The sequence below is a fragment of the Aspergillus melleus genome, assembly GCF_016097325.1.
Source record: "Aspergillus melleus strain CBS 546.65 chromosome Unknown contig6, whole genome shotgun sequence".
Lineage (NCBI taxonomy): Eukaryota > Fungi > Ascomycota > Eurotiomycetes > Eurotiales > Aspergillaceae > Aspergillus > Aspergillus melleus.
The window spans coordinates 615,215-640,247 of NW_025763375.1; the positions used below are offsets into that span (position 1 = coordinate 615,215).

General features: G+C 50.6%; 8 protein-coding genes and 1 non-coding gene across 9 annotated transcripts; 6 read left to right on the forward strand and 3 right to left on the reverse strand.

Moving 5' to 3' along the window:
* The first annotated feature begins 2,296 nt into the window (after nucleotides 1-2,296).
* Nucleotides 2,297-2,367, forward strand: LDX57_009985. Its single transcript has one exon. It is a non-coding gene; the product is annotated as a tRNA-Gly (tRNA).
* A 3,060-nt stretch (nucleotides 2,368-5,427) lies between these two features.
* On the reverse strand, nucleotides 5,428-6,142 carry LDX57_009986 (BTB/POZ domain-containing protein; the record flags this gene model as incomplete). Its single annotated transcript, XM_046091728.1, has 2 exons — nucleotides 5,428-6,043; nucleotides 6,099-6,142. 2 exons carry the CDS (start codon nucleotides 6,140-6,142, stop codon nucleotides 5,428-5,430), a joined length of 660 nt encoding a protein of 219 aa, XP_045947705.1.
* A 1,732-nt stretch (nucleotides 6,143-7,874) lies between these two features.
* On the forward strand, nucleotides 7,875-9,533 carry LDX57_009987 (putative pyridine nucleotide-disulfide oxidoreductase; the record flags this gene model as incomplete). Its single annotated transcript, XM_046091729.1, has 1 exon — nucleotides 7,875-9,533. One exon carries the CDS (start codon nucleotides 7,875-7,877, stop codon nucleotides 9,531-9,533), a length of 1,659 nt encoding a protein of 552 aa, XP_045947706.1.
* A 182-nt stretch (nucleotides 9,534-9,715) lies between these two features.
* Nucleotides 9,716-11,982, forward strand: LDX57_009988 (uncharacterized protein; the record flags this gene model as incomplete). The annotated part of the gene is made up of 2 exons (XM_046091730.1): nucleotides 9,716-9,731; nucleotides 9,776-11,982. The coding sequence occupies 2 exons, from the start codon at nucleotides 9,716-9,718 to the stop codon at nucleotides 11,980-11,982; spliced, it is 2,223 nt and encodes a 740-aa protein (XP_045947707.1).
* Nucleotides 11,983-12,243: 261 nt separating this feature from the next.
* On the reverse strand, nucleotides 12,244-13,256 carry LDX57_009989 (uncharacterized protein; the record flags this gene model as incomplete). Its single annotated transcript, XM_046091731.1, has 2 exons — nucleotides 12,244-13,019; nucleotides 13,163-13,256. 2 exons carry the CDS (start codon nucleotides 13,254-13,256, stop codon nucleotides 12,244-12,246), a joined length of 870 nt encoding a protein of 289 aa, XP_045947708.1.
* Nucleotides 13,257-14,510: 1,254 nt separating this feature from the next.
* Nucleotides 14,511-16,613, forward strand: FLC3_2 (transient receptor potential ion channel family protein; the record flags this gene model as incomplete). Its single annotated transcript, XM_046091732.1, has 1 exon — nucleotides 14,511-16,613. One exon carries the CDS (start codon nucleotides 14,511-14,513, stop codon nucleotides 16,611-16,613), a length of 2,103 nt encoding a protein of 700 aa, XP_045947709.1.
* Nucleotides 16,614-20,677: 4,064 nt separating this feature from the next.
* Nucleotides 20,678-21,386, forward strand: LDX57_009991 (uncharacterized protein; the record flags this gene model as incomplete). The annotated part of the gene is made up of 3 exons (XM_046091733.1): nucleotides 20,678-20,887; nucleotides 20,954-20,991; nucleotides 21,065-21,386. 3 exons carry the CDS (start codon nucleotides 20,678-20,680, stop codon nucleotides 21,384-21,386), a joined length of 570 nt encoding a protein of 189 aa, XP_045947710.1.
* A 39-nt stretch (nucleotides 21,387-21,425) lies between these two features.
* On the forward strand, nucleotides 21,426-22,286 carry LDX57_009992 (uncharacterized protein; the record flags this gene model as incomplete). The annotated part of the gene is made up of 2 exons (XM_046091734.1): nucleotides 21,426-21,453; nucleotides 21,508-22,286. 2 exons carry the CDS (start codon nucleotides 21,426-21,428, stop codon nucleotides 22,284-22,286), a joined length of 807 nt encoding a protein of 268 aa, XP_045947711.1.
* Nucleotides 22,287-22,866: 580 nt separating this feature from the next.
* Nucleotides 22,867-23,990, reverse strand: LDX57_009993 (endo-1,4-beta-xylanase; the record flags this gene model as incomplete). The annotated part of the gene is made up of 1 exon (XM_046091735.1): nucleotides 22,867-23,990. Exon 1 carries the CDS (start codon nucleotides 23,941-23,943, stop codon nucleotides 22,867-22,869), a length of 1,077 nt encoding a protein of 358 aa, XP_045947712.1. The 5' UTR covers nucleotides 23,944-23,990.
* Nucleotides 23,991-25,033: the final 1,043 nt, after the last annotated feature.

A 25,033-nucleotide genomic window follows, 5' to 3' on the forward strand; every position in this document is an offset into this window, starting at 1 on the left:
ACCAACTCGATCTTCGTACCCTGTAGGTGTGTCCCCTCTACTCATACAATGTTGTATCGTCAAGAATGTTTTGCATCTTCGAGATACGGGAATGAGTTGAAACTGGATTTGAGGTTGCGTTGTCCGTGTTCGCCGATCGTGCCCCGGGGGGTCCTACGGTCCGATACACCGTAAATCTTCTCAGCAGAAAAAATATTCGATAAACCAGAGAGTAAATCAACCTTGAGTCACTTACCAGTTGTTTTTCATTTTTCAACAATGAAGCCAGAGTGTTGCCGTGGCTCAACTCTCTTGCGATTGAGAAATGACCCCTTCCCATACAAGAAAGTCAAAGAAAGAAAGAAAAAAGAAAACTAATAGACGAAGATACGGTGAGAATAATGTTTGAGAAGATTTGCGTCAATGGTTCACATGGCAGTGGCAGTCGAGGAGAGATCTAAGAGAGGCTACACGCGAGAATTGACTCCCTCAGAATACAATGCAAGGAGGCAACTAGTACAAGCAACAGCATTGTATCAACAATAAGGCGAGGTGAGACAACTGTTTGGGTGACCACTTTGATTAAACCTGCATTGGACTGATCGTCCCTTCTCGCTTCGTTCTTTTAGATACATCGTTTTCAATTCCGTCCCTGACCACCTGACAGAGAGGTGGACCCGCTGGAATGCTGTCCCTTCTCACTTGAGTTCAAACACGTCCAGCCCTCCAGATGGAAAACCCCGTCTATGTAAGAATATCGACTGTATGCTGGCCAATCGCGTCCAAAGGGGCATTCTGGGGTACACGGATATCGATTGAGCAAATTCAAGCATGTCGGGAGAATCCTGTGGGCATCCGGGCATTCCTCCCCGGGGCAAACGTAGCCGCGAAAGTGCTTGGTGGCCTATCATATACAACAAAATTTAGCTGTAGCCACTAGTATTATTATGAATTTGTATCTGTAAACGCACTTCGCAAACCGAAATGCGGTCACAATGTGGGAGCTGGTAGACCTTCTCGGCTAGATTGGCGCCGCAGAGGGTTCTGAGGTAATCTCCATCATAGTCAGGGGGGGCGAAGCTGAGCAAGTATAGAAAACTCCGGGCCAGCTAGTTGTTGAAGTATTTCGGCAGCTGGCCGCTAGACCTGGGGTGATAAGAACATACATAACCGTACCTTTCTGAGGGACGTCTCCACCGGCTGGGACAACGTCCTAATTCAATGCAACTATCTTGACCCCATCTTTACTCCTGACCCCCCGGGAGGGGCCTCAATGCCTGAGATGCGAGATGTTGCGACGAGACCCGCCGGTTCGCACGGGAGTTTGCTGACACTTTCCAAAGTACAACACGCACAATTTGTCGATTTGCTCGAGCACGCGTACTCTGCCAGCCTTCAGCCAGGCCTAGAGTTGCCTTCAGCCAGGCGTGTTCAACATTCTCACAAAGAAAAGAATCAGTGCGCTTCCACCTTTTTGGAGCTCTTTTCTCGTCATAAGTAATGGCTGCTCGAAGCATTGTTAAGATCGTGAGACATCTTGTTCACGTAGCAGCTATCCTCAGGTTACCACAAGGCCTGATACAAAAACAGATGACATATTGTCTATTAGTATTATGGAGCTCTGCCTGGTCTTATTCAGCAGTTGTGCCGAATTTTGAGGGGTCATTCGTGGCACATAATTCTCTCGCTTTGCTCCAGTAAACACTAATTCGATCTAATATACTAATCATGTTGCCCGTTTAGTTGTTGATCTTCCCGGCTTAAAGGCTTTCGAGATGATGTCCGTAGCATTCAGCTTCCAGCTATCGTTCAATCCTTCTCTCACGCTCGATGCTTGGGCAGATTGCAGGACGCATTGAGTCGAGTCGAGCACTATAAAGCACTTGAGCATAAGATCCCAACCGTTACATATGGCAGGAAGCAGAAAACAACCACAATACCAGAGCGGAACGATGCGCAACCTTTCTTTATAGACTGTATTTTAGTCCACTTGCGCCAGTATAGGAGCAACAGAGCCCAGCGCCACCAATGGCTCCTGAGTGGACCGGTGTTCTATATATATTATTTGACATGGAGTCACCGCAAGACTATGATGGCTGTCATGAACTAACTTTTGAGAACACCACATTGATTTACCCCGGAAAAACGCTTTTGCAATACATTGACACAATTAGGACGTTACAGAAGACTCTCATTACTGTGGCATAGATCATAATCACCGGTGTAGCTTCATTCTCGCCATATCAACGATACCTCCGAACACTGTAATTTCAAAATTATTTATATGTCCAAAAATCAAGACCTAATATATCAACTAGCATCATTGGTCTAGTGGTAGAATTCGTCGTTGCCATCGACGAGGCCCGTGTTCGATTCACGGATGATGCATTCTTTTTTTGTTTTTTGCTGGCCTGACTTCCCTCATTACTTCTGTAACCGGTAGACCAAATCAAAAGAGCATTTCGTTTACATTACCGGCGCTCGAAAAACTTGGCCTCACAGAGTCCTAGTCGAAGTTAAGAATGCGTTTACAATATCTACGTGTGAAGAAGACTCAATTCATGGTATGTAAAAGAGCAAAAACGTATGATAGAGCCAATGAAGCAACTCCTCTAGCTTTCAACAGACTAACTTACCCCTAGGAGGTCCTTGAAATGTCAGTAAGATTGGCGATTCTTCCTCTGAGATACACCTATGGTAAAGTCAACCCAGAGATCTGATTTAGAAACCCTTCGCAATTCCCACAGGTACCGCTTCAATTTCATCTATCGGCGAAGACTCGATAATCGACCGTTGGAACGCCCCTTTCTTACCGGCTGAACAACCTGACTGTAATATTTGTGGGCTGTAATGGACACCTTTTGTCCATCCAAAAGCTTGGAGGCCAGCCTTAAAAGGAAAGGCTCCGGAATGGGGTTGGGATCAGGCCGACAAGATAGCCACGTGCTGGTCCCATGACAGATATACACATCCACCAACAAGTCTCGAATCGCTGCCGATTCCGCTGTGTTTTGGTAGGTATATTCGATGACATCCAAAGAAGGGCGATCAGTTCCGCCCCGGGCAGCGGTTTGACTTTTCTCGACAATAGCGTCGATAATAGCGTTCTGAAACTTGGTGTCTAGTAGTCTGTCGCCCAAGACATAGGCCTTGACTAGGTGCAGGTACTCCATGGTTCCGGTCCAATCTCGTCTCTCACCTATCACTGGCAGTGTGCCGCAGTAGAGCCAGTGAGCATAAAGTGCGAATATCTCCACGTCAACGTCCGGGAGTTGGACGGTGCGTTGCGCAGATTCCTTCCATTCGCCCGCCATGGCCTTATCGAAGAAAGGAGAAGAGGCACGGACTAGCGATTCATGGACGCTGTAAATGACTTGCTCACTTCCCACTACTATTTCGATAGTACTTCCTAGTAAGCTTGGTCTAGGTTAGCACGTGTAGGTTATGACAGACTCGGTGCCTTCTTACTTAGTGGCATTCCCTTTTGGGACCCGGATTGATTTCGGAGACATCGCTCCTTGGTTATTGAGGGGGTAGGCAGTTAGAATAGTTGAAAATGTGAACTTGTTTTTGAATTTGTCAAGGTGTCTTTTTGATCCAGCAATTTAAGGTGCAAATGATGCGCAGCTTCATCATTCTCCGGAATGACGGAATGAGCCAGCTGTTAAAATGAACATATGTCACCAATAAAGCATGCCACGTAATCTATCCGTCTCAAAAGCATAAATAAGGAAAGGTATGGTCATAAGAAAGGATCTCTGCACCTCAAACACCTACTTCAACACAGTATAACCTCGAATCCCGCGGCTGTCACTCTACGGGACCCACACCGGAGAATGGATTATAACTAAGAATGGACGCTCAAGCCATAAATGAGATAGGGAAGCTGTGGAGCATGGTTGTCATTCATATTTCTCCCTTTTGCTACCTCTATACCGAATGTAGTAGGAAATTTCTGAAGGTTTTCGCCCATGAGGTTTCCCCCACAGTTTTCATACCTATACACAAGAACAGAATCAGCTGTAGTATAAAATAAACTTATATATTACTGTTACTCTGATCAAGGTCCAGAGTTAACCACTGGGAGAAAGAACATTGGTTGTTCCAGGATATTTGAACACAACCAGGCAAGTGGTATATTGCCTTGCTGAGAGCCCGGAGACCACTAAGAAAACTTCGAATGTAATATCTATAGCTTGGTTAGACTTTCCTGAGAAATTTCAACTAATTTTCAGCTTTTCAGACGGTCTGCGTTGCTCGGGAAAAAGAGGAGTTTCAAAACCGAGATGTGTTTGCAGTCAATTTCGGTCAAGATCAAGGGCCAAGCCTCGCCATAAGGCCAAATAAAAGAAGACTACTTATCATATATTGATCTAGTCGGTTCCGAGCGCCACCTCGCAATTAAGGGACTGACTGTATATGTATATTCTCAAGTTACATCCATACATTATATCAAGTTATTACCTGTTAGCCTGCCACAATACGACCACACTAACAGTCTAATCTCAAACATCTGATTGACTTTGGCACAAGGCCCAGGGGCGTTTCTTCGCAGTACATCTGTCGCTGATAGACTTGGCCATCTTGACGTGTCGATACGAGGTTTTCTTCCGAAAATTAAGACGATGATGACACAGAAGCGGATTGGAAGGAAGATGGAAAACTACCTATCTGGAAGCTATCAATTGAATCCTTGGCTATGACACTGCCCGACATCCAGGGTAGAGCAGGGTGAGCTCTTTCAGTTTGGCCATCGGCACAAGCATCACGGCCCCATTGATTGCATCAGGTGTGCCAAGTCTACTAATGCAAAAATTGTGATGGAGTGTTTGATCTATCGTGTCATCAATTGGGATTTTACAAGGATCAATATTTTCAATGCAAGCGGCTTCAGACTGCACTTACCATGGGATATACGCCTTTCCCCACAATTCATCTTGTCTTTTCGCATGTGAAGATACGGCCATGATATCCGGACATGATAGAGATGGATTCGAACCTGGAACTGCTCCCCAAGGGGTTCCTAGGTAGGAAAGCCTACCCAAGCTGTGTTGCCCATAAGTGGCTAAGCAATATAATGTGATCGCTTTTGACATGGAAGCTGTTGGGGTATGGGATTGTCTGCCCTGCCCGGTGGTCGAGGGGTTTACGGTTATGCCGACAGTCATAACAATAAAATATGGCAGCCATATGCAGCAACGACAGGTGCTGCCTGTATGAAAGCGAAAGTGTTACTAATGTTCAAGTTTCACTAATTAGACAGCATAAGGACGTCAGCTCACTATGAGCCTGTAAAATACATTTAACTGGCAGACTAGGTACGACAAGTGATAGGGACCGCTCCGCAACAAACCAAATACCTAACGTAAAGCACAGTGCAGGGTGTACATTTGGAGAATCAATTCTGGAGAAGATGTCGCAATTTCCACAGATCTCCAGTTCCAACCATTACTTTTTGGGTGATAAGGCATCGTCCTTTTTGTGATACTTGTGGGTTTCAGTAGGCATCTTGGTTTCACCATTTCGGTCCAGCAGCTTGCAGGCAAGACTTAGAAGAAACGGCTGCGGAGCGGCGGTCCATTTATCTAGCCAAGCACTTTTCCCGCCGTAAAAATATAGATCCACAAATAACTCACGAATCAGTGCTGACTCAGTTGTGTTTGCATAAGCGTAGATGATCACATCTAGTCCAGGGTACCACCTTGTGTTATCTCGTTCCGGGGTGCGAACTTTCTCGATAATAGCGTCGATAGCGGCGTTCTGAAATTTGAAGTCCAATAGTCTATCACCCAGAATATAAGCCTTGACTAGGTTCGTGTACTCCGTATCCATGGCTGAATCATCACAAGACACAGGGAGTGTGCCACAGTAAAGCCAGTGAACGTAGATTGCAATCATCTCCGGCTCGTCGTTAGGTAGGTGGACAGTGCGCAGCACAGATTCCTTCCTTTTCCCTGACAAGGCCTTTTCCAAGAAAGGAGAAGAGGCAGGAACCAGCGACTCGTGAACACTGTAAGCCTTTTTTTCGTTCCCCACCAGAATGTCAATGGTTCTTCCCTGGAATCTTGCGCTGGGTTAGTACAATCTAATGAGATATAACTGACTGGGCGCTCAATTACTTAGCGGCATTTTCTTTACCGACCCGGAGTAGTTTCGAAGCCATGTCTTTTGCGTTGTTGAGATGGCTGCGTGGAAGATTGTTTGGAAGATTGTTTGGAAGATTGTCCGGATGGTTGTGAGGGTAAACAACCACCTACCTCTAGTACCTACTTTTTATTGTTGACATTCGACTAGGCCAAATGCAGCAAGCTAGCCCACAGTAGACAAGGCACTCATAGTCACCTCTTTTCGCATGGAATGGCCATACATTCACTGCAAGAAATTCTTTTTGACTGATCATCTTAGACATACCTCACTATATGACAATTCCAATTTAATCCCAAATAATATACCTGGACAAGAAACACACAATCAAAAGAAAGAAAATTTCTCTGCATACCAAACATCCACTTCACCACAACATACCTGAACCTTCTAACCCAACCCCAGATTAATGGTATCCTGCTTTTTCGGCTGTTGGGGTAGACTTGTATTGAAATCTCAACCCTGCGCTCCACCGCTGCTGAGCCTCTGAGGTTAGCATTTAGGGCTGACTGACGTATTTTCCATACTCCGCAAGGTCTCCACGCTTAAGACTCTGCTATTGGAGTCACTTTTATTCTATTGGCATGATAGTTGGCTTGGGGGAAATGGAATGATATAGAACTGTCACTAATTGAAGTTCGGAGTTAGTTACCGGAGTAAGGCCATCGGTGATGTTTGCGAAGTTAGTCTCGATCAATGTCAAGGGCCCAATTTCGTAGTAGGGCCCCAAAAAACTGTGGTATGTGTTAATTAAATCGGTTCCGATCACCTTCTCACATATAGGGACAGACAGGAACTGATTCCTACATTGTATCGCCCGGGAAGTTCTAAACGGAACCTCGCACCTCAATCACCAGAGTCTTGGTCGGAGGTCTCGAGTAAGTCAGTACGCTGAATCTTTAGGTATATATTAAGCTTCAAAGCATAATTCACAGTGAATGCTAGAATGGGAGGTACTATCAAAGCTTCTATTTGTGGTGACAATCTATGAAAAGATGACTAATCGCCAAATGGGGTCATCATACGATGTCTCTTTTTCCTCTTTTTACTCTCTCCTTCCCCTCCATCCCTTCTTCTTCCTCCCTTTCTTCCTGACATTCTCTCCACCCCTCGCTAGCCTTCCATCTCACATGCATCAATATTCCCTCGTCAGACGCAGCATGTGCACAGCACGAGCAATGTTCTCGTCTCCCGAACCACTCGGACTCGGAACTTCAGCGATCCGCGACATTCCGCAGTGGAACTCAAACTAAACAATTAGACTCGACCAGGCGCAAATGGCTGAGCCGTTGAGGCAAGTCGGCGATAAAAGAAAACCATGACAACGGAATTATGTGGATCGGTTCGGAAATCTACGATTCTGCACCGGCGCGTGATTGTCGAATTTCTTTCGGACTCTTCAGGCCTACAATTCCCGATCCTTTTTCGCCTGTCTGACCCTGACGGACCCGGGACGTTGCTCCCCGCGAACCTGGACCTGGACTGCAGTCTAGCTGTTTGAAGTTGCCGGTTTCCTTTCAGTGGAGTAGGGGATGACTCGGTGAGATGGAAACAGCATGGAAACTTCGTGGACCGAACTTCTACGGACCGGGTTCTCCCATCCTCAATGTTCCGAGACCGTGAAGGGGTATGAGGTCATCATGTGTTCAGGACCGTTTCTCCCGGCAGACACATTTTTGTTTCTACCTTCCAATGTCTACAATGCTCTACATGATTTAAATCGGCTTTTCATTGATTAGTTGCACGGCGCAATGAAGGCAATCCTCGCAGTGCCTCGCACTGAATTATTTCTACGGTCGACTCGTTCCCGCCCTGTTTGTCTACAGAAAGCCCGCGCCGCCAGATCCTTTGCAACTGAGGTCAAACATTCCACCGCTATTCCCGATTCTGATGCGAAGAAGGAACGAGTCGTGATCCTCGGGTCCGGCTGGGGCGGCTACTCACTTTCTCGAAAGCTCGCTGCGCAATCGTTCGCGCCCGTCGTCATCTCCCCGCGCTCGTACTTCGTCTTCACGCCGCTGCTGACGGACGCCGCAGGCGGGTCGTTAGATTTCTCGAACATCGTGGAGCCCGTGCGCGATCCGCATGCCAAGGTCGATTTCATCCAGGCGGCCGCGCGCAGCGTCGACTTCCAGAAGAAGACCGTGCTCTGTGAAGCGACGGTCGTGAAGAGCGGCGTGACGGAGTCGCCGCGCACGCACGAGAATGAGCGCGAGGCCGAGGAGGGACCCGAGACAACCAAGTACCAGCCCATGCAGGGAGCACGGGACTGGGAGAAGGGCGAGATGTTCGAGGTGCCATACGACAAACTGGTAGTTGCTGTCGGCGCCGTCAGCAAGACGTTCGATACGCCCGGCGTGCGGCACAACGCCATGTTTTTCAAGGATATCGGCGATGCGCGGCGTGTCAAGCGTCGCGTGCGGGAGTGCTTCGAGCTGGCCGTCTTACCGACCACGAGCCCTGAGATGAGGCAGTGGTTGTTGCATTTCGCCATCGTGGGAGCGGGCCCCACTGGCACCGAGCTGGCGGCGTCCCTACGCGACTTCATCTATAAGGATTTAGTTCGGTTGTATCCGGGTCTCCAGGGCATCCCGCGCATAACGCTGTATGATGTGGCACCAAAGGTGCTGTCGATGTTCGACGAGTCACTGTCGCGGTATGCCATGGAGACCATGAAAAAAGAGGGTATTGATATCAAGACGTCGCATCATGTGCAGGGCCTGCGATGGGGTGTCCCCGGCGCCGAGCCACCGTATCCGATGGATCCGAAGCGGTGTCTAACGCTGACTACAGAAGAGGAAGGTCAAGTGGGCGTGGGTATGTGCGTGTGGGTAACAGGCAACGCGATGAACAAGTTCGTGCGCAAGTCGTTGCAGGACCTTGAGACGTTTCCCCATGGGTCGGCTGTCATCAAGGATGGATCATCGTCATCCGATACCCAAACGTGGCACGTCAAGAAAGCCCCCAAAGTCGGCGCCCTGCTGGTGGACGGGCACCTACGCGTGCAGCTCGAGAGTGAGGACGGCACGACGGCTGTCCTGCAAGACGTGTTCGCGCTCGGCGACAACGCAATGCCTGAGACGGGTGCGCCGCCGGCTACAGCGCAGGCGACGTTTCAGGAGGCCAAGTGGCTGGCAGCGCGGCTTAACAAGGGCGATCTCCAGCAGAGCGCGCCGTTCTCATTCCAAAACATGGGTACCTTAGCGTATATCGGCGATGCCAAGGCGTTGATGCAGCTACCGCAGGATAACAATAGCAAGTATCTGCCAGGCCATTTGACGGGGCGTATGGCGTGGATGGTGTGGAACTCAGCATACTTGACGATGAGCATCAGCTGGCGGAATAAACTGCGGGTGGCATTCCGGTGGATGTTGAATAACATATTTGGCCGAGATGTGTCGAGATATTAAATGGATAGATGTACAGTAGATACTCTCGAACAATTGTTTTCAATATGATAATCGCTGTAGACTTACAGTGTATGTGTCCTCCGGAGGATGATAATCCCGGCGCCAACCGTAAACATACCAACCCTTTGTCTTTGGGCCTCCCACCTTCTTTCGTTTCCATCCAACATCCCAGCCAAGCCACCATGGCTTCTCACCCTAGTAAGCCCTCCATTCTATTTTCGAGCTCCTACTAACATCGCCAGCCCCCACTCTCCGTCGCAGTTGCATTTTCTGTCGCACGCGTAAGATTCGCTGCTCAGGGGGCCACATCTGCGCCGCCTGTCGCGAGCGTAACATCGACTGCGTCTACAGCCCCGAGGCTCGCAAGGGCCGCCCTCGCCGTAAGATCCGACATGACTCGTCAGCCAGCCCTGCGGCCGATCAGACGCCATCTCCAGAAATCACGACAGGGGCTGCTTCGTCCCAGACCACGCTGGGCGAGGATCTCGAGCAGCGGTTCAATGCCTACTTCATCAGTAATCCGGGGTCACGCTCCAATTTGTTCCAGAACTCCATCGCCTCGTTCTATCGGCGATCTGGGCCCGCTCCGGCCGGCCCACCACGACCTCTCAGCTATGACGGGCTGCTGTCCTTGATGGGCCATGAGATGGTGGAGATGCTGCTGCTGCGTCTTGGGCATTTGGGATGTGAGAGACCGGAGTCGGTGACGAACCGTAATGCTTTTATTACCGGGTTGGCGGCCGACACGAGCGCGTCGATGTTCGAGCCGTCGCAGCATGAGAATCCGTTACCGGCACTGGGATCGCAACGCATCCTTCAACTTGTGGATTTGTGGTATTCGATGCACCCGCTGTCGGCGCTGGTGTCTAAGACGCTTCTCATCAATCGCATTAGAGATGGTACGGTCGATGAGGCCCTCCTTGGGTTTATCCTCGCGGATGCGAGCGACTTTTACCGCGCCCGAGTGTCCAGCCACGATGCCATTGACCCGGAGATCCTTTTCCAATGGGCCGCCACGCAGCTCCAATGCCGTCCTGCCCTTCCCTCACTGTCCACCTCACAGTCCCTCATACTGATGGCCTGGCGTGATCTCTGCTTCGGCCGCGCCCGCCGCACCACCTGCCTGGTCGGATACGCCTGTCGCAACCTCTCGCGACTATACGAGCATTGGCAGCGACACGAGCGCAAAGACAGTCGCAAACTGAACGGCGTCGCAATCAGCGACGTCGAGCTCGAGATTCTGCAGAACATCTACTGGTTCTGTCTTTGCACCACCACCTGGGCCTTTATGCAAATTGATCAGCCCTTCTCGCTGTTCGTTCCGGACGAAACGCCCGCCTTCCCTTGCGTTGACGAGACCTCGTCCGCTCTCCTTCATCTCGACCGAGCGTCGGATCACATCTCCACTTTGCCTGCGCAGACGGTCGCCCTGCGCGCCCTCTGGCCTCTCAGCCAGATCAGCAGCACGGTCGGACACATCTACACGTTGTATTTGAATGCACCGAAGGATGCAGCCGAGTCAACCACCACGCCGTGGCAAACGAGGCATATTCATCAGCTGCACCGGTTGCTTCAGTCACGGGTGGATTTGTCAGCCCTGGCGCGTGAGATCCGCAGAATCCTTGTACAGGCGATCCGGGCTGTCGAGACGGAGGTTCACACCGGCGCATCGCGGTCGCAGCTGTTAGTTGCTTATCACACTATTGTCATTCATATGCTGTTTCCGCCGGGAACAGGTCCGTCCAATGGGTACGCGCATGAGAATGAGAATGACAATGGGAACGTGACGGATGCGTTCTGGCATTCCGTGCAGGCCATCCTGGGTGTTCAAGGTAGCGAGAGAGAAAACGACTCTTCGATCTTCGCGTCCACGACAGACTCGATCTCTATAGCGCCGTTCCTGTCCCTCGCGCTGGATACATGTACTCGGGCCTTGACGCATCTGTATCATCATCACCACGCACCGACCAACGCTGCCAATCAACCCACAGATCAGAGTCAACTCCTCGACTACACAACCCACCTGCATACCACCTGTCTGCGCGAACTCGCCTCGTCCGCCTCCGCATCATCCTATCCCATCCTCCGGGCCGCCAAGAAACGGCTCAAAGGCATATCCCTGGCCCTGCAGAGTCTCGGGTCGCCACCGTCGCTACCAGAGCTAGATCTGGAATTTCCTGGTGTGGGCTGGACGCCTGAGGGCTTCACGGGAGGGGGCCCAGGAGTAGGGGGAGGTATGTCGGGAGATACTAGTCTCGATGTAACTGGGCTTGGAGATGTAGATGTCGGGACAGACACAGCTGGGTTCTGGCAGGGACTGGAGATCATGGATCCGTGTTTCTTTGCGGATGTGCCGGTCGATGCGACGGGATTGTTGGGATTCCCGGGGTTGATGACGGGAGGGAAGGAGGTGAATTTCGATATAGACTTTGATTTGGTGGGTTTATAATCTGGGTTGGGTTATATATGATATAGTAGAATTCATTGTGTTTGGTCATGTTATCGTGGACTGTGCCCTATCCTATCTTAGCTATACTAGGTATCCTATCCTACATCAATCCCACGAACGAATAGTTCAATGCCATTACATGAAAACAAGTAGCTAAACCGAACCGACAAAAAAAAAGAACAACCGAGAATTAAATACTAAGCACAACCAGTGCACCCCAGCAATCCAAAAAGAGCCAAAACCAAATCCCCGGAAACGAAATCAAGCCGTCAAACTAACCACCCTGCCCACAAACTCCCCCCCATCAGCCTCCACGACCCTCTCAAACATCCACCCCCCAACATCCCTCCTCGAGATGGTATACCCAACCGCAGCATCATCATCAACCCCGAACCGAATCTTCCCCGTCCCGACGCCCTCCCCGGACGTCAACAAACTCGGCCGCACGATCGTATACCCGCGCAGCACACAATCACCCCGCCCCATCTCCTTGCGAACCGTCTCCTCCATCACGCGCTTATCGTCGTGCGGCACCTTCAGCATCCAGTGATACAGCGGGATCATGGCGATCGGGATATCCCGTTTCGTCGCGATGCCGGTGGTGCTGACGACGGTGAGATAGGGTTTTGTAACCTTCGCGGCGGTGGACCCGGACCCGGACCCGGACCCTGAACTCTGGAGGGCGCGACACGCGTCTAACACACTGCGCACCGCATCCTGACAGATGGTCGGATTGTCGAGGGTCGGACGGAGCGGGTTATCGAAGCGCGGGGTGCCGCCGACGCCGGAGACGATGAAGTCGACGAGGTCGTAGCCATCGGGCAATCCCTTCCCAGCACTTCCATCCAGCTGTGCATCATCGTCCAGGTGGCTGGCAGACTCTGACCCCGGTGAGGATGACGAAGACTTGACGATCAGCGTCCGTCGCACGGCATCGGCGTCGTCGATCGAACCCTGGATGACGGCGAGATTGGCGGTGGGGACGGTGACGTTGTTTTGGTGGAGGAGGTCGTGGAGTTTGGAGGGAGATCGGACCACTTTTTTTTTGGGTTAGTTTTTTTTTTCTTCCCTGGATTTGCTTATTTTCTTTCTTTTTTTTTTTTCTTGACTATTTCTTGTCTTTCGTATTGATGTGTGATATGACATAAAGGCAGATGGGAATCGAGAGGCTGGGACGTACGGGCAGAACAACGGTAACCAGCCTGCAGGGCGGGAATGAGACAGTTCAGCGTGGAGCCGCCGGTGGCTCCGAAGAAGGCGATGGACTTGGTCATCTTGTAGATCTTGATGGACGAACAATCTGATAGATAAATGAATCCGACAGAAGTGGTTCTGATGATGATTATTCTGAATGACTCGAATAAATTCACCTGAAATCTGAATTGCTTATATACTCTCGTCGACGAGGCTGCGGGAGGGAAGTCTCCGTGGACCGGCGGAGACTTTCTTGGCAAGGCTCCGTGCTTTGGATATCCGATATACAGTCGTTGAGTTAGACGATAGCGGTGGTAATCCGTTCGCTACGTGTACTAGAGACAACCTAGAATCCTCCGGAATAGGTACATCAGACATCTACTCCGTATTGTCTGTCCGGACATTGCTTGTTCGGTGGAGCGTGCATAACTAGATCGGGCAAATACTCGGTGACATTACGGAGATATTAGAACTGTTAATAATGCCCACGTTTAGGCACCAGGTTAATGCCAGTTAACTGAATGGGAAGAATGTTTCTGACGGATTTCACTTAAATTAATTCCGGAATTAAATAATTATGAAAAACGCTCGGATGCGCGGCCGCCGCACGTGCCCTGCAATCTGTCCGGTGGATCGAGTCATACGAGTCAATTGATTTCAATTGAATGAATTGAATAGAAGCGAATTCGCTAACTATATACTGAGTAGAGAGTAATCTGCATTGTTACAGTTATTTCATATTCAGTTCTAATTGTTATTAAAATCTCTATTTGTACTCAGGAATGAAGGATCGATTATGTCAGATCCATGGCCTCCCGGTCGTTTCGCAAAAACTTCATCTCAGCATCCTCCATACACCTCCTCCATACTCTCTACGGTATACACCACAGGAACACACCGCAGGACGGGCAGCTACGCTGTTTAAGGGAAATCGTCAATAACGAATCATCTCTCGTACTCGTAGCCGCCCGTCCTGCGCGTCCCCTTCAAATCAGCACTCTTCGCCCCTGCGGTGGACCCTTCTCAGCACTAACCATGGCTCAGCCCCAGGGGTTTCATGATGATCTTTTCTTAGTCGACCCTGACCCTAATTCCCTAGTCCGACAAGTAAGATGCTGCCTGCCCCCCCTGACGTCCAGTCTGGACTGCTGGTCTCCCACTAATTGACACCTTCCCCCAGATCCGTGTCCTGCCGGCTCTCGTTTCATCCTCTCTCCCTCTCTCTTTTCCTCCCTCTTTCTTTCTGTTCTCTCCTCCTCTTCGACCCTTCGACCTTCCGACCTTCTGTCCCTCCTTTCGTCCCTCCCGGTCATGGACGCTGGCTTCCGTCCGTCATGAAATTCTTCAACCTCGTCGCGGGCGCGCTCGCCGCCCTCGTCCCCGTCGCCCAGGCCGTCAACTTCATCGCCGCCGACTCGCTCATTCAATGCGGCGACAACACCAAACTTTCAGTCACCAAGTTCTCCGTTCTCTTCACCCCTAATAATAAAACCCTCGAGGTCGGTTTCGAAGGTTCCACCGCCATTTCCGGAAAGGTGGACATGCAGGTCGACCTGATTGTCTACGGGTACAAGGCCCTGACTGAGCACCTCGACCCGTGCGGCAGTAAAGATCTCGCCGGCCTCTGTCCCATGAGTCCTGGTGACTTGGACCTGAAATCCGCCAAAATCTCCGTCAGCAAGGATGTCCTGGGCAAGATCCCCTCCATCGCGTTCAACGTGCCCGATCTGGATGCTCGCGTGCGCATCACCGTCAACGATAAGAAGTCCGGTGATAGCATCGCCTGCGTCGAGACACAATTGTCCAACAGCAAGTCTGTCTACCAAGTGGGCGTCTCCTGGACCGTCGCCGTCATCACCGGATTGGGTATCATCATGTCCGCCGTCTACTCCGTGCTGGGTCACTCGCAGACTGCCACCCACGTCGCCTTCAGTTCGATTTCCTTCCTGACCTTCATGCAGGCCCAGGCCATGGTCGGCATGATGTCCGTTCACATGCCGCCCATCGTGCAGGCCTGGACCCAGAATTTCCAGTGGAGTATGGGCATTATTCATCTGGAGAGTTTGCAGACTCTCTGCACCTGGTTCCAGCGCGCCACCGGAGGCACGCCCTCAACGCTGCTCTCCGATCTCTCCCACACCTCGGTCATCGTGCAGAAGCGCTCGACCATCCTATCCCGCGCTCTCGGCGGCCTGATGCGCCGTGCCGACGAAGGCACCGGGCAGGTCACTGTGCGCGGCATCGAGCGCGTGGGATTCCGCGCCTCCATCGAGCCCAGCAACGTCTTCATGACCGGTTATTTCTTCTACTACTTCATCGTCGTCGTCATCCTCATCTGCGCCCTGCTGACCAAACTCGTGTGGAAGCTCCTCAGTAAGAAACGGCACCTGCCTGTGCAGCTGACCGCCGGCTGGACGACGCTGACCCGCGGCACGCTCTTCCGCCTGATGTTCGTCGGCTACACGCAGATGTGCGTGCTGTGCCTGTGGGAGCTGACGCACCAAGACTCCGGCGCCGAGATGGCGCTCGCCATCTCCATGTGGCTGTTGACCTCGCTGGCCCTGGGCTGGGCCACGTTCAAGATCTTCCAGCGCGCCAAGCGGTCCATCAGCATGCACAACAGCCCCGCCTACACGCTCTACTCGGACCCGACCTGCTTCAACAACTGGGGTTTCTTGTACATCAACTACCGCGCCACGGCCTACTACTTCATCGTGCCCATGCTCATCTACACGATCATCAAGGGCATGGTGATCGCCTTCGGACAATCGGCGCCCGTCGCACAGGTGGCACTAAACCTCGTGCTCGAAGCCATCATGCTGATCGGCATCAGCGTGATCCGGCCGTTCATGGACAAGGGAACAAACATCTACGGCATCGCCTCGGCGGCCATCAATTTTGTCAACTCGGTCTTCCTGCTCATCTTCTCGAACGCCTTCAAGCAACCGGCCCTAATGACCGGTATTATGGGCGTCATCTTCTTCGTCTACAACGCCGTCTTCGCCATCGTCATCTTGATCTGGATCCTGCTGGGCGTGTACCACGCCATTCGTCTGAAGGAGCCTGACTCGCGCTACCAGCCTATTAACGACGACCGGAACTCGTTCATGCGCTCCGGCGACCAGATGACCACGGAGCTCGACGCCCTTGGCAAGAGCGCCCGCGGTGACTTGCGCTTCCAGTCCCTCGGCGACGGCGACGACTGGAGTCCTGCGCGCGAGAAAACCGGCTGGAGCAACAACAGCGATCCCTACAACCACAGCAACAACAGCAACTATAGCAGCAGCAACGGCCCGCACACGATGGCGGGTGCGCGATCACAGACCGACATCGTGGATCTCTCGGTGCCGCTGGTCCCGAGTGGTCATAATCAATATGACGCGCGGTATCAGCAACAGTCGCCATATCAAGCACAACAACCGCATCGGATGTTTTAATTGATTGATTGATTGGATTGCATTGTACATATTTAAAATGGGTTCCCTTTTTTGGTGTCATTCCTTACTTTCCTTTCCTTTTCTTTCTTGTTGATATTATCTTGTACCATAGATTTTGGACCTTTGTCTTCGGAGTATATATTATGGATTTAATGTTTTTGATGATTATCGATGTTGAACACCTGTAAGGATTGCCTACTTGCATGGGATGCGAGTTGTAGCAATCTCTTTTCCATTTTAAAACTCACTCAAAGGGTGGATAACTTTCTCTTTTCTCTTATTTTGCCATCGATAATCCCGAATAACGACCACGACCTCGGTTAAGCCATCCCATCGTGCTGAGGATCTCATCCATAGGGAAGGAAGTCATAGATGGGAACCACTTCTCTAATTGAACCAAAGTCCGGCTTTAGCAGTGCGCCGATGACTCGGTTCCCTTTCGTGATATTCATGGGAATGGAACCATTTTCTGTTGCATTGTTTGCGCTTTTCCTGAATCATATTTCTGCGTCATTGCCTTATTTCTAGCAGTCAGAAGCGTGGTTGGATGATCCTGGCCACAGTCACTGCTTGTCTTTGATCGCCATGCTCTCGGCTTGATCTGGATTTTCTTGCAGTTTCTTCTGTAATCGCATGCGGCGCTTATCTGCCAATTTTAAAGGTGCGCCCGCTGGTTATCTATTCGCGGTTCGTTGATTTTTCTTCTAGATTGATCATCCGGCCGCGATTCATTGGTATCTGGCGGAGGGGCGGCAGTAAGCGGACGCGCTGGTTCTCGGTCGATTATTTGATATGCGCGCGAGGAAGCGATGCTCGGTTCCTTGTTCACAAATGCGCACACACGCACGCAGACGGTTCTTCCACGCCTCCTCACGGTTGAGACAGTGTAGGGCTCCGCAAGGACCACAGGACGGTATAACAAGTCAGCTCTTCAAGCCTACACATGCTCGCATCTGTCCTGCACAAGAACTACACGAGCCCGAGCAGAGAAGCCAATGTAACCTATCCAGTGACCTTTCTCCTCTGATGGCGATGCGGTAATAGGATACTGCAATGGGGTCGCTTGGCGAGCAGCGCCCTGGTTCGTCGAACTTATCGAGGAACACCGCGGGAATCGTAGCAGTGTAGACATAAAGGTATTTTGCCATTGCGCTAGAAATCGCGAGAAGTTTCACCTTTGGAGACTGTGTCAGGACTTTTATTTGAGTGCTGATCTTCGTTAGGGGAGATGCGGCATACCTCGGAAGATTGAGCTTCGTTTGGAAGATTGGAGGGCAGACGGCCTGGACTTGTTGTCCATGTACCATCTGTGGATGGTTTCACGTTTCGGCTATTGTGCTGTTGCTGTTGCTGCTGCTGCTGCTGCTGCTGTTGTCTCTGTTCTTGAGCCAGAGCGATGAGCACCGCTATGAGGTATGGATCCTCAGCTGGATTCAACGGCTCGAGAAGCCGCAGATTCCCCCGCTTATTATTGAGAACTGATACATTGGACGCTTTATCCAACCGAAGATAGCTCTCACGGAGCGATCGAACCGTGTCGAAGCTGATAAAAGCGAGATTTGAGGGAGCAGCGCTAGACGCGAAAATGCCATCTGTAGGAAGCGTCGCAGCGGCTTGATGGTTGAACCTGAACGACAGCCATTCCGAGTTCCTATAGTAGAAATCAGCAAAAGAGCCATGCTTTAGAACTTGTTGACCAGAATGATCAATCGTCAGGTAAGGTAGGTTTAGTTACCCTTGTGGACGGATATCGTAGGCTTCAAGAATCTCCTGAACGGCGAATTTCTTGACCTCAAGGGTGCTCACTTGTGCCAGTTGGATCTTTAGACGCGGGGCGTGTTTGGACAGCTAGGATGCGGCGGTCAGTTGGCCAAGTTCACCGGGTGTAAGATCACGGCAATCTTCTTTGGGGAGCGTCTTCTGCAGGCTGAAAGAACATCTCAGATACTGCAGATGGTCTGACGTCCAGGCTATCGGATCCACGTAAAGACGCGTTCGTGGATTGTGAGCAATGATTGAATGGATCGACGCGTCCTCCGCGACCCTGTGAGCGACGGGTGGCCGGGAAGCAGAGGCGCCATGGCGCGATCGCCGCGGGGAACGTATCTCAAGGCTGGCTTCGGGTTTCCGCTTCTTTTGAAGGGAAGAAGATGACATCGCAAAGTAGCATTGAACAAAGGAAATAGTAAGGTAGCGTATAGCCGGTGTAGCGGGGAAGAGAGAGGACGTAGAATGGGGCAGAAACGGGTCTACCGGGAGCTAATCCGGGAATAGAAGCCAGTATAGGTAGTCTCGAGGAGCGTATGTATGTACACATGTGGGACGAGAGGATCAGAAAGAGATTACGGGTGCTACTACTGCTACTAAAATGGAGGAGAACGAAATGATCTAAACTAGATTGTGGCAGCCTACCAAGGCACCCACCCACATTGTGGTGAAGAGGCCGCAGATGATTCTACCGACATCTCTTCTTTTTAAACAAGAGCAGCAGTGTTAGTAGCAAGAGCGCCAGTAGTAGGTATCGCGGCTTTCCTCTGTTCGTTGTCGCCGACCACAATCGTGGCCTTCGGTCCCAACGATACTCAGTGCCGATGACTGTAGCATTGCGAATGGCATCAGGAAGCTCAATGTCATCAATGGCATGCCATCTTCCACTAACTATACCTTGTTTACCTGCATACACATTGGAGCCGCTAAGAGCGGAAGAGTATGATGCCCAGTGGGCGATAACTGGGTATCCAGGCCCATTGGTCACCGAGGGCAAGCTGGCATCGGTAATCAGACTCAAATCATGGCTGTAGCCAGAGGGTGATGGTTGGATGAGGATAGTACCAGGTATACCTCGTCAGTGAGACGTATGCCCTACGGAACCAGATCGTTGAATGTCGCCTTCTCCGCCCCATTAGATCAAGAACTCTTCTTGGGCTTAGGTGGGGGGTTCATAACGGTGTTTAGAATCGGAGCTGTATTGCCTTGTTTATTCTTCACTAGGAGCATTCGGAAAAATCCAGGTAGGTAGCTTTCCGAGACAAAGAATATGTTGATAGGGTGTTAGGGTATGCTTTCCCTCTTTGTTCTGATGAACTCGTGCCAAAGAGTAATCGAAGAAGAAAAAGAAAAAAGAAACAAAAGAGATTTGAGGAAATAGCCGGGGAGCCACAAGTCTAGAGGAAGATATTGGCCATAATAGTGACTAGGTTGCCTTTTTAGATTGCGTTAGGTCACTTTAAGATAAAAGATGTCATTTTTATACTTACATGAAATCAGGAGTGCCTCTTACGATTGTTCTTTGAGTTGAATCACTCGATTTATTAGCAAATGCCAAAGTCATTCCCGTTGCTTGAAGTGGCACGGTGATATTAAGAGGACATAATAGATCGGGAACTGGAGGGTTTTGGTTAAAGATGCCGTTTCTTGACTCTACTACGTTTTCTCCCCTAAATTGTAAACAGATAGACATGTACTGCAAGCCGCTTTGACTCTCATGTAGGGCGTGGACTCCCCAAACTACCTCGACCCTGCTACTCATGCCCATCGAAAATGACTTGCAGATGTATGCCTCGAACATGAGCAAATATGTTTTGGGACGAGAGCCTAACCAAGAAGCAAGAGCAAACTGAAAATTCACATCCAACATTTGGTAATTGATGCGCTTCATAGCTATCTTGTGACATGATTATGGGTTGAACTGTTCAAACATCTCTCTCTAGTAAAAGATGTATTAACTTACCTAGGCCCTCAAAAGGACCATAACGGGAAGAGTGAAAACATCCGGGTCTTCAATGGACTAGACTTTGACGCTTAAGAACCTGGGATTTTCCTTGTATCCCCAAGTATGGACGGATCCCGAGTATTCTTTTGTAGAGACGATTTCTCTGTATTGCCGCCAGAACAAAGGAACACGCAAGTATAAAACGAGAGAGATTCGCATGTTCATCATGAGTAGCATATCCTTATCTATATCAACAACAATATCTTAAACAACACAGAAAAATCTAACAACACACGATGGAGCTTAGAACTCACACCCGGAGAGCTATTCCGATCCCCATCAAGTCTCGCGCATGTCGCAGGACCTCGCGGAATACTCTGAGAATCTCCTGCCATCTGCCCAGGCCTTGCTCTCCAACCAAACAGGCCATTCTAAGGACAAGCAAGCTCGCCATGTTGGCATCGTCGGTGCCGGGTTCGCAGGCCTACGATGTGCAGATATCCTACTCGCGCATGGACTCGAGGTGACGATCCTTGAAGCGCGCGATCGGATTGGAGGAAGAGTATGTATACCTGATACAATCATTGCCTCTAAGTAAATAAACATGCTAACTGATCTCTCTTCACAGGTCCACCAGACTGACATGCTGGGCCATTCAGTAGATATGTAAGTATTCGCCCCGGAGGAACGTCATGATCTATCCCGGGGACATAGAGGCTGACTTTGTTTGAAAAAAAAGGGGCCCCAACTGGGTTCACGGAACATCTACCAACCCTATCATGGCCTTAGCCAAAGAGACCGGAACAGCGCTCTGCGGAATCGAAGATACTCCGTTCATCTTTGGGAGAAATGGCGTGGAAGTCGATCCTGACAAGGTCTCCTGGGCCCTAGACACGGTCTGGAGCCTTGTTGACAAAGCGTTCAAGTACAGCAATGATAAATATCCCCACATCCCGTCAGACTATAGTCTTAAGGACTTCTTTGCTGATCAGGTCCAGAAGATGGGTCTTTGTGACACAGACTCGACGCTCGTCATGGACATGGCCGCGATGTGGGGATGATTCATTGGTGATTCCTGGGAGCGACAAAGTATGAAGTATATGTGGTTGGAGGAATGTTTGGACGGGGGTAAGTATTGATTGATCCTGATGACTTCTGGATCCATGCTAATCGGATTCATAGACAATCTGTTCGTAGCCAACACCCACGGGAAAATCCTGGACCGCATCTCGAACGCGGTTCTCCAACGGGCAACAATGCACTTCAACACAGCTGTCACGGCGATTACCAATTCCCCCGACAAAGACCACCGAGTCGTCGTGCAAACGAAAGACGCCCGTACCTTCGAGTTCGACGACATCGTGGTGACAGTGCCCCTAGGAACACCGAAAAACCACACTATCGAATTCAACCCACCCCTAGCTCCTCAAATCAGCCGAGCCATCTCAGAAGCCACGTACAGCAGCTTGGAGAAAGTGTACATCCGCTTCCCCTCTGCATTCTGGGACGCATCCTCCTCTCCGCCAGGACAACCCAGCCTGGAATCCTTCGCGCACTTCCTCACCCCGGAGTACACCGTGCAATCAAACCCCGACTCCTGGGACATTGAGATCCTCTCGCTCGCCTCGAGCGAGGTCTTCGGCGCAGACAACGCCCAACCGACCCTTCTTTTCCAGCTGTACGGGTCCTGCGCAGCGAAGTTGACGTCGCTCATCGCGCCACACGATCCCACTTCTGCGGAATACTTCCAGATCATCAATGACTTCTTCCAACCGTATTACAGCCGCCTTCCGAACTACCGGGCCACGGAGCCGGAGTGTCGTCCGGAAGCCGTCCTCGCGACGAACTGGCAGAACGACGAGCTCGCCGGACATGGCTCGTACATGAACTTTACGATTGCCGCGGAGAAGAAGAAGCAGTCGGAGTATAAGCTGGAAGAGGGAATTCGGGATCTGCGATAAGGACAGCCCGAGCGTCATATCTGGTTGGCCGGGGAGCATACGGCGCCTTTTGTGGCGCTGGGGACTCTGACCGGTGCGTATTGGAGTGGTGAGTCGGTTGCGGTGAGGATCCTGCGGACCTGTATGGGTGAGAGTGGTGATTCTTGACCTGTTTAGGGTAGCTGGGGTGCTCCTTTTGTTTCGAATCATGATTCGGTGTTATAGAGGTTAGATATAAACGTGACAATTGTTTCATGTTACTGGTCTTCTGCCGGCTAAATCCAATTGTTTGTATTAAAATGCATGCAGTCAGCTCTTGTACAGAGACTAGCGACCTGTATATCAATAGAAGTTGGTATGCGTCTAAGCATTGATACTAAAGAGTGAATCATCGAATACTAAAAAGTACAGAATATTTATAGGATCGGGCTCCCTTAAGCTGTTCAAAGCCTTTGTGATTTGGGTAAACAAAAGCCAAGCTTTCGGGAGTATGAAGCAAAGTCACAACCCTCTTTCTCGACCTTAGTCCTCATTGTACAGTACAAATACAGTCAACCCCTTCGAAGAAACATCCATTCCACCGCTCAAAACCATCAGCTACTCAAGATTTATTGTCGAAACCCGTCAGCGCCGTATGCGTAGCATAAAATGCCCCCTTCGGATTATAATACTCATCAAACATCAAAGGCTTCGCGCCCTTGATCCAAGTATAAGCGTGCTTATCCGTAAACCCCCAGAAGCTGATGTCGGTGATACCAGCATCAAGCGCCTCGCTGATGACGGCGTTATAAATATCCGTTTGCAGCGTAGCGTTCAGCGTATGGACATCCATTTCCGCAATGGAGACTTCCAACCCCAGAGCCTTGTACGAATCGACCATCTCCGTCAAGACGCCGGGGATGGGCGCGACCTCTGTGATGTGCATCTGGAGCGCAACGCCGTCGATAGGGACGCCGTTATCCAGCAGGCCGGAAACCAGGTCGTAGAGTTCTTGACGCTTGCCGGGGTGTGACTCGACTTGGTTCTCGTTGATGAACAGTTTGGCGGTAGGGCCTGCCGCACGGGCGATCCGGAATGCATCCTCGATGTAGCTGGGCCCGAGGACCTTGTAGAAGTCGTTGTGCTGTAGTCCGCCGCCCATTGTTTCGAGGGCCTCAGTGACCACGTCCCAGCGGTCCAGCGTGTCGTTGTAGCGGTGCATGATCGCCTCGAAGTGAGCGGACATGGCAGCACGGAACTGTCCGGGGTCGGTGATGTTTCGCAGGTAGTTCGGGTTGCAGCAGCTCGAGATGAGCCCGTGGCCTTTGACCACCATATCATTGTGCTTCGCGAAGTCGACGAGCCGGTCGATCGGGGCCCAGTTGTAGTGTCCTGGGGTCGGGTGAATGAAGGACCATTTCAGCTCATTCTCGGGGGAGAGGCTCTCGAATTGCTCGGCGAGGACAGTCGCAAATTGAGTATCATTGAGGTAGTTTGGGTTGATTGCCCCGGACCCGATGAGGATTCCCTTGCTACTTGCTTCCTCTCTCAGTGGGCTGGTCCTGGGTTTGGGGATGGCGGATGTTCCTTCGATGGTGGCGAGGAATGCGGTGATAAGTGTGGTTGCGAAACTGAAGGCCTTCATGGTGCTGTCTAGCGATGTAGTCTCTTTTCCTTGATGATTGGGAACAGACGGCATGCAGCTGCCGTCTCATCATGGAGTATTTATAGGTTCATGTGGCGAGAAACATATCGCAACGTAGTAGATCTATATTGTGACGGATCCGTAGTTGCCTGCGGAGTACGAACTACGAACACGAAACGTATTCGTTTATTCGTTTAGTCAGTCTTCCGGATCCACTTGACCCTAACTATGTAGATCCTTGGGTCAACATCGCATCTCCTTGCTATACTCGACCGAACTTGAGGAAAGGTTAAGCAGACATGAACTGCCCGGCCCTGGACGGTGCATCTCGAAAAATCCGGCCGGTAGAATCTTTCGGAAGTTGACCGGAGAAGAAGCGACGTCGTTTGCAATACTTAACAGCTTGGTTATAGAATGGCCGCGCGGGAGGAATTCTACCGGTGTTGATCGTTTCTCTGTTGTTGGACATTTCTAGGGGGACTAAAAGAAACGTCTTAAAGGGGTTGATTGTATGGGGAATGATGGTTGCTGTCCTAGCGAGCCCTAAATCCAGAGTTGTCGAGAGGGCAGATCGCTGGAACACTTCATTTCAGGTTTGGGTTTTGGTTTTGGTTTTGCTTTAGGTGCCATAGATGTAGATAAAAAGAGGGTGATGATTCAATTACATGTTTTTCTGTCGGTTAGATCTTGTTCTTTATATGATATGTACAGTCTAACCTCGCATATAGACAGTACGTCCGATATAGAAGGAAAGCTCAAGGTACCGGGTCACCCTACATTAATGGTGCTTCAATAACACCGGCTGTGCCATTCAAGGCAACACGAATTTAAACTCAACCTTATCCTATCTTTCACAGCTATATCCATAGTAAAGCTCATCAACAGCCAGTCTCACCCCGCCATTATCACAAAAGCGCCACACACTTCATTGCCACATCCGTATACTCCGGAATCGACTAACCGCAACACATCTATCAAAACAAAACAACACATCAACCTCGAATTCAGCCCCAACTACATCATCAAATGAGACAGGTAGGGGAAGGGTGGTGAATGGAGAGGTATACATACATTCTCACCGGGTTATCCCCCCAAACCACTCCAAATACGTCTCATACATCATCTCAAAGTCCTCCATATTGGC